Genomic DNA, 18339 nt, shown 5'->3' with positions numbered 1-18339 from the left:
TATCCTCAATATATACTTGTAATGTTTAACATAAATTAAAGTGTACATCTTTATATACAGAAAATGTAGTATAAAGGCAATATTTGTTTGTTGTATTTTATATATGTGTAGTATAATATTTTGTTATGATCCTTAGAACAGAAAACAATCTGATAGCCCATCTATGGAAATTAGAAACTATCCCCTACAGAAATGAACAATGCCGTAAACATAAAAAATAAACACGATGCTTATGGTACATTTCATGCGTTGACTGAGTAGTTGAATTTCCAAAGAATATGATACTTTGCTGCAAATATCTCTGCCAAGCAAGTACAGTTACTTGACGGTAAAAACATGGGGCAGATGTTGTATCAGCCATTGACTGTCCATTGCCGAACATAAGAGGCTTTGTTCGGCAATTGACATAGCCATTTTCCATAAAAAGGGTTCTGTTAGTAGTTCTGTGCTACGCTTAGCAAGCGGGTTGGGCACCGCAGTTTGGGTTCTGATGATGTTTTAAGAGTAATGCTGCTATCTATCCTTCCACAATAAGCTTTCTTAGTCGCTTCTTACAATATCTACGGGAAAGGAAGAGGTGGCCTATTCTATGCGGGAACCTACACGGCTACGAGCGAGGCAAATGATTTTTGTACAAAATCTCCTTCTGGTGGTTAATCGACAGGTATTTAAATTCTTAATAATTTTTGAATAATTAAAATGTAAACTTTAAATCTGAGATATGGTCTTTTGGAACTACCATTTATTTAATTATTTTTGGCATGAAAAGCCCTCAATAAGTTTATTTAAAATTTTTCGTTTGCAATAAAACAATATATAATACGATTTTATAATTTTAATCGGTTTGTTTCTTTAACTTTCTTCTTAATTAACAAATTTGAAAATAAAATAAATATTACTTGTATTGTAAATAGTTTTATAATATTTTCTTTTATAATGGGAAACAAGTTGATGGCCCATCTCATGGAAAGTGATAAACATCATCTAGATTCTCCTATGTATCATACCATACCATTTGATATTATGCTGACCATAGCTAATATAGGTGTTAAATTCTCCATATGTACACTTACTTATATAATTAAAATACTAAATATAATTGTACTTTAAACTTTAAATGAATAAAAATAAATATGTATAATAAATAAGAACTACTTAATTTCTTTAAAAATATTACAAATTATACTTACCAAGTCTTGCTGCCGTAAAAAGTTTTATAATCACTTATTATTTATAAATATTTTCTAACTTTATTTTTGTCTTACGATTTATTTATAAACATTATCTTATGAAGTGTCAATCATAAATAAAGAATTTATGGAATTTAAATTTATTTGCCGTGTAGGTCCCGTCATAGCATAGGCCTCCCCTTCTTTTACCGTGGTTATCGTAAAAGGCAACTAAAGGAGCTTCTGGTCACGGTCGAGGGATGCACAACAGTTTTTCTCACCATCACCAAAAGCCAAAATGCGGTTGCCAATTTGCGTGCCAAGTGTGACATCTATCAGCAAAACTTCCCTTATGGGCGAGTCTATGTTCAGCAGCGGACAGTTATAACATAGGCCGATACAATACAATTTAGTTTATTATCTTTTCTACTTAATATTTTGCAAAATTAATTTGAATAAACCTTATATTTAAGTTTTCTTTATCCTACAATAATTCTGATGATCATCATTGATACATTTTTGTTTATAAATTAAGTACTTGCAATACGTACATTTGGTATCAGAATGTACAGACGTGTTCATTGTTACAATTTTGTGTTGGATAAAAAAAGGTGGTATATGTTCTAAGTTGCTTCAATATACGGATATGTCGACAATTTGTATATAACTGTGTCCTTTATTTTATGAGTACGGTTACGGTTATTCCATGGCTCAATTTAACAAAAATGGTATTATTTTTTTTTTTTTTTTTTTTACAACACAGGGGGCAAACGAGCATGCGGCTCACCTGATGGTAAGTGACTACCGCCGCCCATGGTCACCCACAACACCTACGGCATTGCAGGTGTGCTGCCGGCCTTTTAAAAAGAAATATGCTCTTTTCTTGAAGGTTATGTTGTCGTATCGGTTCGGAAATACTGCTGCTGGAAGTTGATTCCAAAGAGTGGTTGTGCGTGGAAGAAAGTGCCTTGAAAAACGCACGGTGGAGGACCGCCACTCGTCGAGATGGTTGGGATGAAATTTTAGTTTATGGCGGGTTGTACGATGGTGAAAATCTGCAGCAGGTATCAATCCGAACAATTCTTCAGAGCACTCCCCATGATAAATTCGGTAGAAGATGCACACAGATGCAACATCTCTACGCAGTTTCAGTGGGTCGAGCCGGACAGTAAGACGCCGATCGTCAACAATTCGAGCTGCCCGACTTTGAATGCGGTCTAACGGAAAGAGTTGGTACTGTGGCGCTCCTGCCCACAGGTGAGAACAGTATTCCATGTGTGGCCTCACTTGAGCTTTATACATTATATTTATATTATGTAAATATAAAAATTATATACTTTAACACAGTGTTGTATTAATAATTATTTTCGATTTAGTTCAAATATACAAAGGTTTAAATACATATTGTATATATTTAGCCCACATTTACAGTATTAGCCTTAGCATTTATCCCACAATTCATAGTTACTATAATTACGGTTTATAAAGTACTAAATCATTAAGGGTTATGTATAGTAATTATCTCAGATGGCGAGGCAAAGTTGTATAATTCTCATTTCTCATTAGATACAAGGGGATATTAACAAATCTAATCTTAAGCTACCCTCGTCTTTCAAGGTTGTAGGAGTATTATAGCTTAAGATCCCACCTTTGACTTCTACAAGTAAAAGAATTTTAATAAAATTTTGTTTGAATAAAAGATGAGCTATAAAATATAATGCATTGCACCCTGGTCGCCTGCTTTCAGATAGATGAAAACTAAGGTTGCAAGGTGAAAATGGGTAATTAATAATTTTGGTAAATTTTGAAAATTTTGATAAGATTTACAACAAAAAGAAGTTGATTCTTTTTTATATACGGTAACATATGGTTACATATAAAAAAGCCTCCAGTGCTGTGAACATCTAAAATTTTGTTGTGGATGTTGGTGCTGTTGTTATAGGGAATTCATTCTTTTTGTTAAAACCAACACTAAACGGGAGTTTATTCTTTTTGTTATACGACAACATAGAGAGTCTTATAAAAATGGCTGTTACAAGCAGATTGCCGCAACTGACTGAAATTACATAATTTACCCATTGAGTTTTTTTTGTATAAGTTTAATTACCTATTTTAATACTTATTTTAATCTGATAACCCTGGATTGTGGTTAACTAAGAGCAAACAAACCAAGTTCATTGTATTACAATTTAGATCTTTCGTTTTAACCAACTTTCGGTAAAAACTAGTAAGTTTCATTAAATAGACCGGCAGCAGTCAGCGCTGAGATCTTAGGCTATTAGACATTAAAATAATTCTTTTCTATTACAGAGAGAAGTTAATACTAGTCTTATAGCTACGTAACAACTAATTACGTAGCCACCTGCTAACCTCAGTTTCACTATATCAAAAATATTATGGATTATGTTATTTTACGTTGTTTTGCTTCATTGCAAAATTGCTTCATTTACGACTATATATTCAAGTTATTTTATTTTATACTTTTTTTAGTCAAACTTAAGAAAGTTATAACATACCTTATATATGTATTATTGTGTAAGGAATATTTTTACGTGTTGTTTATGTAAACACTGATAGCTTTTTAAAAGTATAAAAATAACCTAGTAATATAAAAGTAGCTTATTGGATCAATAGTAAATAAACTTGCTATTTTTTATCTTTAAGTATGTCTTTTATGTTTGAATTAATGTTTTAATTTATATCCAAACACACACAATGTTGACACTTGATTAATGTAATGAATAATTGCAGAATCGTTATTATAATTAATTCTTCCACGAAATACCTAGGTATATTCTTGTAGAAAAAATGCAGTTATTGATACAGTAACTATAGTGAAACAAATACATATGTTACGTTATATTGCTTTTTTGTTTAGAATTCCTAAAATCGTAATATATTTTAAAGGTTTTGCATGTCTGATGCTGGTATTCCCTTATATCTTAACTGTTAACAAAGCATAACTACGGTTGCCATCCCAACTGTCAGCATTCGCCCCCCCCCCCCCCCCCCCCCGCCTTATGGGTGAAGTCTATGTTCAGCAGTGCATAGTTAACGGCTGATATGATGATAATAAAAAATTTCAATATTTACCAGAGTCATGAAGAAAGGAGGGTATGTACGTGAGGGTGTGTGTGTGCGTGTGTGTGCGTGTGCGTGTGTGTGTGTGTGCGTGTGTGTGCGAGCGTGCGCGCGTGCGTGTGCGTGCGAGCGTGCGTGCTTGAGTGCGTGCGTGCTTGAGTGCGTGCGTGCGTGCGTGCGTGCGTGCGTGCGTGCGTGCGTGCGTGCGTGCATGCGTGCGTGCGTGCTTGCGTGTGTGTGAGTGTGCGCGCGCGCGCGTTCATAATCATAAAACTGACTTTCGATTACGTATAATTTCTTGGTATCTAAATTTAGCTTTAATGGAAATTTCTCAAGAAATACGATATCCGGACTGAAATTACATACTTTACCCAATAAGTTTTATTTAGGTAAGGTATATATATATATTTCAAACATCCTAAAAATAATTTTCTAATCAACACATTTATTCAAATTTTGTTCTAATTTCTATGTATGTGATGTTCCTAGTTTAATGTGTTGAAATAAATATATATTTACAAAATTTATGAAAGTGTAATGTCTATATACCCATCGTGTTTAATACATATATTTATAGTAAATATTCGGCTCTACCTATGCCTTGTTCTACAAAAACTATTTAAATTTAGTTTTAAGTGTAACTTTTACATAGAAATTTGAATCTAAGGTTATTATTTACCAATGCTAGTAACTTTTTTTATTTTGGAAATCGATTTGAACTAGTCGTGTAACAAAATAGTCATAAACAAGTGTTATATTGTATTAATTTATTTTCTGTTTGCAAAAGAAAACAACATTATAATTTTGTTGAGTAGTATCTTGAAATGAAAATTTTCATTCAAAACGCTTTATAAATGGATAATAACAATCAACTAATAAAAAACACTTTTCTTACTTTTATTTAATTTATTTCCTTTTTTACAATTTAGTATCTACGACATTAACAGTATTACAAATTACCAAAATTTAAATCAGCTCTTGTCAACTCGTCTTTATTATAATCAGTCACAATCATGTCACAATTTATATTTTTATCGATCGATAAATGCCTTTTAATAAATTACAACGTTATTCTTAATATACACTACGCTGAAAATAGTTTGGCGGCTTTTACAAAAAACTTTACAAACCATTCGTTAATTCTAATCCACATCTAAACACAATCTAAACATAGTTTTTAAATAACGTAAGCAACGTCCTTCAAGGCAAAATTACATCTTTTAATCTTTTTCTTCTTTAAGCAAGATTTTATTTAGTAGCTTTGTTTAGGAATCTGACCGTGATCCTCGATTTACTGTAATTCATATACGCGTTCAATATACTAATTGATTTATGTTATTCACATAAATACGACAACTATGTATCTACGGTTTACATACAGGAAGCAAGACACAGGAAGCTCAAAATATAGAGTATAATGTGTCTCTCAGCAAAAAAAATTTGAATTTTTTTAAACAATACGCAAGTAAACCCGGTCGATTGTAAAAAAATATCACAATCCGTAAAAAATATATTAATATATTGAAAGACATCTTTATTTTAGCCAACTTCACAATATTTTGTATCGCCCATGGTAAATACACTATTCTATACATTGGATAACTTGAAATACCTTACAAATAATTTAAACTACTGTTCTAGTTCTTATATACCCTAAATATTTCTTTATTAAGCTACTGAAGCTGTAATCCTTTTTTTAATTACTTGGACGAATTTTAATTACTTTGAATTTGGAATTGAATATACTATTATATGGGATTTATTTTTTACACGCAGTAAGTAAGTGGGACTAGTAAGTATTATCTGAGTACTTGGATAAAAGGAATGGATTCAAATTAGCTGCGTCTTAATTTTATATTTAATATCTATATTTACATTATCCTAGAAAATATTTTTTTTTAAATAATATAGTTGGGAGTTTAATTACTGTATGTTTAGTAATATTAGAATATTAATTTTCCAGAAATAAAAATATGTAAATGATACAATAAAAGAAAACGAAAAAAGGTAAAGTCAGTTATTTATAAAACTGGACATCATTATAGATTACGAAACCTCCTCCAAGCGATATCATAATATCTTTAGAGAAAAATCGTCATTATATTCATGCTACCTTTTTTTACAATATCTTTGAAGTTTTTGCTTTGTTGATATTTATTGTAGTGTGTATTACAGATATTTAATTTTTTATCAGCATAGCACTGCAACTACTGGAAAAAAACATTTATTTTTAGTTGATTATACTCGGCACTGTCAATGATATTAAAATAAAATAGCCTCACTATTTATTATTTGTCTCATAATCATCCAATTATTACACTATAAAAATTACTATTATTATAATACACCAAAAGCTTTTTGAGTGGCGATTCCGTACGGGGAATCGCAGTGTAGGGCATCCTCCCACAGGATAGAGTGACGACTTTAAATGCATTGTAGGAAGTCAGAACATATTGAAATTAGTAGTCTGTTCGTCCAAAATAATTGGCTTGGGTTATGTAAATCCAAAAATCTATAAACTAAATGATACAGGTATAGACATTGATTATCGATTAGATATTAATTTTTCTTAGATTTTTTTAATAAAAGCATTGCGTACATAAATTTAACACTTTAAGTGCATTTAGATGAAATAAAATACTGATCCCATGGCAAAATTGCTAAATGGACCCAGTGATCCATTTAGCAATTTTGTCGTTCCGGGTATTATATTTGTCAAACATTTTAACCTTCTCTACCTCCCACTTTTGCCGCTATGGATATTTTCTCAGCTTGTCCCCTCTTCCCTTCTTGCTCATATTATTTGTTCCATATTGACTAGGAATATGGTTGTAATATTTAAATAACGGCTTACGGTAAAAAAATATATGATAACTATCATTGTACTATAAAACAATTACATTTCCCTTGAGTATATTTATCTAATTTTACTATTTAGTTCCAGCAACAAAACCACCCACATAAACTAATAATGAATTTGACATTTATGTTACTCGTATATAACAAAGTAAACGGTTATATTTGTATTATATTATTTAGTTATCATTTTTCAGAGTTCATAGTCAAGAATATGTTTCCTTTAACGATAAGGCCGCCCATTGTTTCCTTTGTGTAATAATTTCATGCAATTGTTTGTATTTGTAATAAATAAGTTTACTATTGTAATCTTATGGAGGAAACAATATGTCAGAGAATAATAGAGAATTATATTAAGAGGCGACATTATTAGCAGACATTACACTTTCTGCAAAATATTAACTGATTAATTCTTACTTTGCATCTATTGGGAGATGCACAGTTTAGAAGAGGGGGCATTGTTTAAGTAATTTGATTTAGTCAAAATGTAATTGCCGCAGTTCGCAAAAACAACAAGTACAGATAAATCTACACATAGGTATAAACGAAAAGACTTAATTATTTGTAATAATATATGTATACTAATATCACATGTTCAAAAACGTGGTGGGTAGAGTAATACACCGTATAACGCCGTTAGGATCGGAGTTACGAATGGTGGAGATGAGGCGGCACAGTATGCTCTCGGCTGCTGACTGCATGCTGCGACGTCTTGTGCAAGTACCCACGCCATACGCTTGAGCAGAGTACTGGCTGAATTTGAACAAGAACGACCCGCGTGCGCCACACACATCATAAATGCATCTCTTGCGCTGTAAAGAGATAATTATATAAGTAATGCAGCTTATATTTTATAATACTACGACCTAGCTGGTCTCAAAGGACCAAACCAATCAATTAATATTTAAAGGTTTGATCTTTGCACACCAAAACAACAAATGTCAATTAAAACGAATATGTGTAAAGATTTTATTAATGTTATAAATGCAAACATTTAAATAAAATTTGGTATACACGAGTAGATGGTATGCAACTTACATTTATATATAAGTTATTTTTTATTCAGTTGTAACTAGTAGGACATATCTATATAAAATATTTCAGAGATCCAATAACGCATTGTTATATGTAAACTATTACTACATTGTCATATGATCTGTACAACTAATCAACATTATTAATATTATTATTAATTAGCACAATTTTAATACCTAAACCTATGTAGTTATATATCTAATATCGTCACTTTCTATTTCTTCCCTTTTCAGTCTAAACATTAATTTAATTTGAATATTAATTATGTTATAATAAAAGTTATGTTTTTTTTTTTCGGAACAAAATCCACTTGTGTCGCGCTACAATCAATAGGAACAAACTCACGATTTAATACAGCAATACTATTATTTTCTTTACGTTGATATCGTATTTAATGTTATGTTATAAATGTGAATGCTCTCTAAATGACACTTTCATAAAGTATCCAGTGGCGTTTGTACGTCACAAGTTCTCCCGTTATAAATACACGAAACAAGAAGAAGGAAAACTATTTAAAAAGAAAAGAAATATATCAGGAATTAAGGAAAATGTTCTACTTTATTTTTTTAATCAGGCGTACAGAAATGATAGTAATTCAAAATAATACTAATATTTTTATCAATTAATTTAAAGAATCATTATTATATAATATCATAAACAGAAATAGCGAAACAAATAGCCGCTCGAGAATTATGTATTGTTATCTAAAGATATTTATAATAAGTAGGTATGTATAGTAAATTAAATATTGTATATTTCTTTTTTCATTTATTCATTTTAGTGGTGGCAATTTAGTCGAAGAACACTGATATACAAGTTTTCAAAATTAAATACTAGGTTATATTAAAGTTTCTTTTTTTATACCTCTATTAATTTAAAATAATTAAACATTTTTTAAAATAATCTATTTAAAATGTTTATATATATATATATATATATATATATATATATATATATATATATATATATACAAAAATAAAGAATATAAGGCTTATAAATTAATACCAGCTTACTTACCAGCATAGTTCAGCGTTTCTATTAAAGTAAGTGAGCTGCTGTGCTTGTTCACTTATTTCTCGAACAGCGCCTTGTAACTCGTCGACACACCTTGACCAGCTCGGTGACACTCGGCCCCAACACACTGGTTCTTTCAAAAACTCTGTGTAAAAATCATTAGGTATATACACACAATGTTCATGTAAGTCCATTTGCCATGTCAAATTCCTTATATAGTAGCTAGAAAGAATCAGGTCTTCTATTCTTAAGTACATTTTTTGTATAATCTACATAAAACATCACCAAAGCCTAACTACGGTTGCCAACCCGTGACAAGCATGGCAACTTCTGGCAAAACCCTCCAATAGGCCTTTGTTCTGGCCTATGTTTAGTAGTGGACAATAAATAATATGATGATGATAACAAGTGCCTTCCAGTAAACAATAGAATAGGGGGGAAAGGGATTGTTAGTGATGGAGACTGAGAATCCTATTGCTAGCAATATACCCAACCAGGTCGACCTCTTCGCGGTTCTCCCTAGAAACTATCATGGTTAATTCCTGATGAATTCATCATGATGGGCTAACTGATTTGTTTTCATTCTCATCTATCATCCTTTACTGGTGCTCCGCCAGCGTATGCCGTTAGCGCAGGCGGGGTTACCATACCATTTTCACCCGTAAAAAAAAACAATAGAACAGCGGAAGGATGATATTCTTAAGGAAAAGTATATACTTTAAATTCAATAAATGTAAGAACGTAATTTTAATAAGCGTAGACTAGAATAAAACAAAATATTTGATACTGTAAAATTAATACAAATTAGAAATATAATTTACCAAAATCATGTAAATAAACTTTAATGCAAAGTAAAAACAAATATCCTTCTTTGAAACTTGACAGCTACAAACAACAAGTGACGAATATCGTATTTAGTATTCAATATAATTCAACATAGAAATTCAATTAAGGAATCGTCGCTGTACACTTTTATTTCGTATATTTATACATAATATACGAATGATTATAGGATCAAATCAAAATTTCTTAATATTCTTCCTTCCCGTTTTTAATATAAATAATAATGCTTGGACACCCTCTATTATTGCCTTATATTGTACTACTTATTTGTGTCCTGTAAGAGGTAAATGCAACTGACCTGGCCAAAAATGCCTTCATTAACTTTCATTACTCGTCGTATGAGTTATGAACATCATTACTAGTCTTATGTCGGCTCCAGAGCCTTTATTTCTCCCAGGTACCTGTTATCTGTGTTCACTATGTGTTTTGCATTACACGATATAACTTTTTTTATTGATAATGTGCGATACGCGTGGAGTTGGCAATTTACGCCATTAGGCACTGAAATGTTGTCTATAACCGTTATATTGATTGCTGACATGTACGGTTTTCCAAACAACCAGACGCTGTAATGTCAATATCCTTAACTTGCGTATTTACTCAGCAAACATCAATAGAATCTGTTTTACTAAAATAATAACTTGCAACTTTAATATAAAGAACATTATCTATTATTTATACAATGTTGCCATTAAATGTGATTTTCAATAAAAAATTCTTAAGTACTATCTACATATAATATTTGTTTACATTTTTGTTTTTTTTTGTAGAGCACAACTCTCAAAGTCGAGAGGGCTGCGCTAATGGGACACGTAAAGTGAGGATTATATAGAGAAGTGAATATTGGTAAATGAGGATGTTTAGGTCCTATAAGGAAAGGTATGTAGTTATGTAAAGTGGATGAGTGGAATATTGTCATTATATCATTCGAATACAAAGGTTAGAGATAATATTTGGAGAATTATTAATAGAGTGAGTAGAGTTGGGAAAGTTTTTTTTTTAATACAATAAAATTCTGAAGTGAAGGTTTTGAGTGGAGTCAGCTATACTAAAAATAGCCAATTTGTTCATAAATTGTTTTTGTAATATAATAATCGCTAGATGGCGTACGGCTTCAAAATAGGTGTGTACCTACCTTAATATTATAATAGTACAAGTTATTAATTAAAAAGTAGTTAATTAATAATAAATATACGCCAATGCCCCTGCCCACACCTCTCTTGTTGTCCGTGAGTTTTTGAGTAAAAATTCCATTACGGTGACCGAACACCCCCCCTATTCGCCGGATTTGGCCCCGTGTGACTTCTTCTTGTTCCCAAAAACCAAATTGGTACTTCGGGGGCGGCATTTGGGGGACATAAATGAGATAAAAAAAGCTACGACGGGGCAGCTGAGAAACCTACAACCAGAGGACTTTCAAGGAGCCTTCTCACAGTGGAAACGGCGTTGGCACAAGTGCATTATGTCACAGGGGGAGTACTTTGAAGGGGATAAAATTGATTTACCTGAATAATTGTAAAATAAAATTTTTAAAAAACTTTTATACGTACTTTCCGGACAAACCTCGTAGAAACAAGAATTGATAGACAATATACAATTAGTTTATTTTAAGTATAAAATATTCGGAATGAAAAACTTAGTGCTAAAAACTAGTAATGTATGAGTATCATATATATCACAGTGTATTCTATGACAGTTGCCGTTTTCCGTCAGGTGGGTCATTAACTCGTTTAAAATTCCAATTAACAAAAAAAACAAGATTACCTCTTCTTAGGGCGGTCTCGTTGGTACAAAGGAAACGCATGAGTGCTCTAGCGCCCCCAATTTGCTGCTGCACTAATTTCTGTCCATCCGTCGGCAAACACCTTTTAATCCATCCGTCCATACATGCCATACCCGTTTGATATGCCCTGTGTATAATAAAATTAAAGCTTAATCCACTGACATGTAATAAACCTATTTTTTTTAAGTAATATAATAGACTAACTTTTGCCCGCGGCTACGCACGCACGTGATATTCGATTTCTTACCTAAATCTCTTTTCCGTCTTAGTCTTATAAATTATACCAGATACCATACGATTTTGTCCGCAGTGCATCTGGTTATATTGCAAACCCCCATTTCATATGCTTTCACACGTATACACGCATTCGAATTGCTATTTCCAACTTTACCATACATGTATGTAGTGAACATACTCAATTCATAAACTCAGAATTTATTTTTCTCAAATTAAGTCAAAAGTTAATTAATTGTAATAATGTATTATTAATATTTGTTACTGGTTCAGTAGCGAATATCTGAAATAAACTTTGTAATAATTAAATTTGTTTTCATATACATACATACCCTCTTTACCTTCTTAGGAGAACGGTATTTTCAAAAAGGATGACAAGTATTTAATTAATTTCTAATCAGAAGTCTAAAACTTTCGTACAGCCCATAAAGCTTCTCTTATTTCACCTCTCTAAGGGTGAATTCTTCAAAATCCAATTAATATATTAATTTTTGTTTTGTTCTAAATTAAGAGCCTAAATTAAAAATTTCACGTGTCTGACTTTAAAATTGAGAAAACTCTTTATAAACTTTTAACTCCCGTTTTACTTTCTTAAATGTTGAATTTTAAAAATTCCTTTCTTATTGTTCACTTACGTTGTTGTATAAAGAACCTATCGTCAAAATTTCAATATTCAAAATTCTTCGGTTTTGACTATGCGTTGATATAGGAGTCAGTCAGTCAATTAATCAATATATATTGTAAATATATTGATATATACTCGTATATATGTATATAAATTATTTCCTACTATACAAAAAAACACCGTTTTCTATTGTGGCAAAACTTATCATTTTGATTTCAGAATTAAACTACAGGACTAATTTTGATAAAAAAATTATGGAACTGATCTGTAAGTATACCCTTTCAAATAAAAAAATAATTTACAAATCGGTGTATAACTGATGGAATTATGAGGTAACAGCATAAAAATAATAGAACTAAATAAAAAAACTTTCTCATTTTTTTTAAGTTGGCTGAACATTAATATTTTTGTTATTGTTATATCCTTCTTTAGTGAATTGTTGTAGACATAAAATATAGTTTTAATGTACAGTACAATTACTAACTGATAAATAAAGACTAAGATAATAATTAAAATGGTGTTGGAGATACTACTGTGTTACAAGATCAAACTTTTGTATGCATTTTGTTTTCACGAATCACGGATAAAATGTTTTCAAATTATTCTAGTAGAAATTATGTAGTAAGAATATTCAATACTTATGTAAAATAAACTAATTAGTAACATAATAACCATTAAGATGATGCCATTAGGCTCACAGAGTTCAATTAATCTATAAATTACCTATTAAAAAGTTTAACGTTACCTCAAGAGATCTCAGAGAACTCAAAGCTCAGTTAATAACTTCTTGTTTGAGTTTAAATCAACTACAGCCCTCTAAATATACTTATGTAACCATAAACTTATGTTTATGGTTTATCTATTAAGTCGTATATACAATTTTTACATCTATTATGTACGGTAGGTAATTTTATTCTTCAGTAGATGGTGCAGTCAGGTGATGAAAATAGGTAATAAAATAGAAATGAAGACGAGGTTTATATTCATACAATCAATATTTTCTAAAAAAAGGTGTTGACAGAATATTGAGAAGAAAGTTCTTAGAATTATAAATACATATTGATAGAAATATAAGTATAATAAATATATTTAAACATATAAATAGATTGTATATTTCAGTATCTTTATTTTACCCAAAAATAGAGAATGGAGGGAACAGTAAGGGTATCGAAGTTGATTAGAAATATTTTGTTTAATTTCGCTACCATTAGTATACGTTCGATAGCCGATACTCAAAGATTGACTACTATTATTATTACCAGAAGTTCTATAAATTCCTCTTTTCTTTTTTTTTCTTTGGATATTAAACATTACAAAGGCTGAGCATATAATATTACAAGCTTTTTTTTATTATATACCGACATATGAACACACCATTTTGAGCGAATACAGGAACAATATACTCAACGTTCTCAATGATCGGGATTTACAATTATTTAGGGGATATAAACGCTCGTGTATCAAATTTTATATCGTAATTAAGTGTAATATACAAGGTGACTCAAAAGAAAGTTCACATTTAAAAAATCGATAAAAAAATTAAACAAGGTGTTTATTACATATTATAATACACTTTATGTGAATTGATTTCTTGAAAATGATATCGTCCAAGTGTAAACCGTTGCGTTCACGGCATTCATTTAATCGTGCTCTAAAATTTCCTATGACGGCTCGGCATGTATTGTCCGTGATGGCTGCCATTTCATGACGGATATTTTCTTTTAATTGTGCCAGGGAAGTCGGTTTATTAGCGTAAACTTTTGATTTGACATAACCCCACAGGAAAAAATCCATAGGAATTAAATCGAGACTTCGTAGAGGCTAATTTATGTCACCTCTCCTGAATATCAATTTGCCAGGAAAAATTTTACAATCTCGTGGTAAAGACCTGTTGGACGTGTGTGAAGTTGTTCCGTCCTGCTGGAATCATGTTCCTTGGTTATAACCAGGAAAGTTTCGCAGTTCAGGCACGAAGAAGTTGTCTAACATCTCCACATAACGGACCAAGTTCACTGTAACTGTGTGTCCCCTTTCATCTTCAAAAAAGTAAGGGCCGATAATCTCTTGCACCGACATTGCAGCCCATACGGTCGCTTTAGGCGAATGTAGGGGTTTCTGATGTTTGTGTTTTGGATTAGTTGCACTCCAGTATTGACAATTTTGTTTGTTTACATGTCCATTGAAATGGAAATTAGCTTCATGAATTACCGTTTTTGTAAAACTCGCGTACGCACAACGCCCGGTCCGCTCCCGAGCAACGCTCCATAGCGACTAAATCCCAGAAGCTAGACTATCGAATGACATGCGCCCCTCAGAATAGTTGCGTTCACGCAATAACCGAAAAAAAAGCCACCTTTCTTTTGAGACACCCTGTATAATATATTTAAGCCGACCATACCACTTACCAAAATTTTGTTTGCTTGTATTAAATAATTTATTAAGAACAACACATTTAAATAGTAGGTACCTAATTCATCTTTATATGTATTAGTTATTTAAGAATTACAAATTTAAATTGAATTTGATTTGCTACGTGAATAATAAAGTAAAATTATTCTGTATGTGGTCATAATTTATTACCGGAGATCATTTCTCATGCCGGGCGGTTTCTCAAAGCTTCTCGTGAAATAGGTACTTTTTGTATACCGAATCATGTTTCATAGAACATTTTACTGTAAGTAGGTAGGTATATTAAATACTCACATATTTTTAGAGGGTACAAAGAAAAGTTGCTTAGATAGGATCATTTTAAATCTATATAAAATTTTTCAATATATATATTTGATTGTTAATGAACAAATTAAATAGGGGAATTACATAAAGCTTTAAATAATAATTTATAAATAATAAATTGTATTAACGTTAATGCAATATAGGCATACTATGATAATTTATTTTTCGTAGGTTAAGTGTCACATGCAAATGTTAGGTAACATTCGCGCTCTTCGTGATCTTTGCCTCTGCTCACTGAAATGTGAGTAAAAGTTTTGCTAGTAATGTGTTGTATGGTATAATAATATAAAAATATATGATATATTCACTTTCGAAAGTATAACTATAGACTATATGTTACTCGCGATTTTGCTTTTGATATGTTTAAAATAGCATCTTTAGAAGTGTTCTTATCGTAGATATAAATCTACGGTATCTACTATATACATACTATCTATGTAGTATATAATCGCTACTTGTTCTAATATTAGGTCTCTATCGCATTTATTTTCATATAAGAGTTTCCTTTTATCGGTGCAAATAATTCATGCATTTTCTTCCAGCCAACTCTATTCCAGGCCATATCATTGACCTCCCTATATAACGTGACACCTAGTGTTACTGTTATCTGATGCATGGAGTTAATCGTCCGCCTTTCCTTTCCTCTTTTAGGTTTCTAATCCAGTATAAAGAAAATCCAGTATAGTATGTGTATACCAAATTTCATAAAATAAACAAACAAACTCACTTTCACATTTTTAATATTAGTAAGAATAAACTACGTATATTGCAGACATTTTATTAATAAATTATGTAAAGTATTTCATTGTATAAAATTAAATATTAAATCGAATTATAAATTACTTAATTGAAAGATAATGGTCAATTAACTATCTTACACAGAACGCTTCTACTTGAACGTTATTTCGAAGTATTTGAAATCGCTAAAGATAGAAAACAATATTCTTCATCGAGCTGCAAACTTGTTTAGGATCAAAGTAGGTGTAGTCTAAGGATCACTTCATTATATTTAGTTGGAACACCATAAACGGGTTTTAAGGACAAGTAATGAGTCAAGAGAGTCTCTCGATTTTATTGCTAAGTATCTACTTATAGAATTTTCTTGTCCAACAATATTCAGTTAGGATTAACAACCACCTACATCTTTTAATAGCATTAATTACACAAAATAACTGACTTAAAAAAAAAAAAGATTCTCAATTAATATTTGTGTCTAGCATTTCAAAATTTCACAAAAACACGAAGCGGTGAACCACTTCATTTCTAATGTGAACTGCTGAGAAACAGAATACCTTTATCGTATCTGTGTTTTCGGAGAAATAAAACTCTTGGGACTTTTCAAATCGATAATAATTAAATATTTTCTGGGTACTCCATCCTAAATCTAATCAATATTTATTATCACATGGCATGATGTCAAGATGAAACGCAAATACTTTTTGTAACAAAAAACATTTACAGCAATTAAAGTAATTTTATTAAATAGATCAATAAATAAATAGGGTTACTTCTATATTAGTACCATATTAATTTTATTACGATTAAAATCACTTTATGTATAGAGCAAAATATATTTGTACAGTTTCGTCAATACTAATGATCTATTTATTATGTATCGACAGCATATAATCGTGAATGATATGGAAGCGGTAGAAATAGTAGAAAGTCCTATAGTTGCGTCGTCCGTCGTATTAATAAAAATATTTTCTTACGAAAAACTACGTCGCACCTGTTTCCCATTACGATAGGAAAAAATAATGGAATGTGAAATACTCCAATTCAAATAGATTTCTTCCGCCTCTTCCACATACATCAATCTATTCTGACATGTACGCTGTTACACAGTGTAGTCGATTATGAACATTTCTATTTCTTGTAAATAATGTTATATTATTATAATATTCGTTATTGAAGTTCATGAAGCACCGTAAATTGAGGATATGGTAAATTCACAGGTCATATATGTAAAATATATAATATTATCCGCTGTGTGGTTCCGTGTAGAATGTGACATCCCTTCCACTATTGTGGATGTCGTAAGAGGCGATTAAGGGAATTTAATATTCGTAAGATGGACAGCAGTGTCTCTCTTAAACCATCACCAAAGCCTAACAGCGGTTGCCAATCTGCCTGCCAAGCATGGCAACTACTGGTAAACCCCCCAAAAGGGGAGACCTATATTCAGCAATGAATAGTTAACGGCTTATATGATGATATACATATATGATGTGTGAATTTCTTGTCAGATCAACTCAGATCAGTGAAAAAATTCTGCTAAACTATATAAACACTACAAATCATACACACATTTTTACCAAAAACTACTTTCTTATAATTATGGAACTCTTCATAGATTTTTGACGCCATAATTCTATAATTTCCGAGAGACAAAACAGACCGCCGTGAACAAAGTCGTAGCATTACTAATAAATATTAATCATAATTATTTATTACGCGCTAGATTAATACCAAAAGGAGCCTTCGTTCAAAAGTTGTCTACTTAGGTACCTCTGTTTCACTGGTATTTAAATTTTCTACCATAATACAGTTGCGCATGGTATTCGAATTGAAGGTTGAGACATGGCAGGGAAATTACATATAATAGGTACGGTAAGGCATACGATGTAAGTGTACAATGAGTGTCACAGAATATTCTGTGACACTCATTACACTAATCATACTATATTCGTGTCTGTGGTTACTACTTCACATGGCTGGTCAGATAGTGTGCCATTTTATGTCGCAAAAAAAAAATAGATAATAACTATAGGTTCATAACAGTTCAACTATTGTGAACTATGATTGTAAAAAAAATATCTCTTCTTAATATTATTCGAAAGAAATTGGGTTCTTTATATTTAAAATTAGAAAAACAATCCATTCCAAATGAGTTGCTTCAGGTCATAAATTACAGCTAGAAGAATGGAGTTAAAATTCTTTTCTGTGCATCAACGCCAAACCTAATA

At 31.2% G+C, this 18339-nt stretch overlaps 1 protein-coding gene across 1 annotated transcript in view; it reads right to left on the bottom strand.

Moving 5' to 3' along the window:
• Positions 1 to 5147: 5147 nt before the first annotated feature.
• The window catches only part of LOC113509607 (uncharacterized), a 44453-nt gene continuing 31261 nt past the window's right edge, over positions 5148 to 18339 (bottom strand). Inside the window, exons 3-5 of the mRNA XM_026892968.3 lie at positions 11763 to 11908; positions 9159 to 9300; positions 5148 to 7918 (exon numbers count right to left, since the gene is read on the bottom strand). Of these exons, the coding sequence (XP_026748769.1) occupies positions 7702 to 7918; positions 9159 to 9300; positions 11763 to 11908 (505 nt within the window). The 3' untranslated portion in view covers positions 5148 to 7701. The remainder of the gene's footprint in view (positions 7919 to 9158; positions 9301 to 11762; positions 11909 to 18339) is intronic.

This window comes from Galleria mellonella, unplaced genomic scaffold, assembly GCF_026898425.1.
Source record: "Galleria mellonella isolate WM207_F2 unplaced genomic scaffold, CSIRO_AGI_GalMel_v1 utg57, whole genome shotgun sequence".
NCBI classification, from domain to species: Eukaryota; Metazoa; Arthropoda; class Insecta; order Lepidoptera; family Pyralidae; genus Galleria; species Galleria mellonella.
Note: the sequence above shows the minus strand (reverse complement) of the source record. Positions and strands in the feature narration are given on the sequence as shown.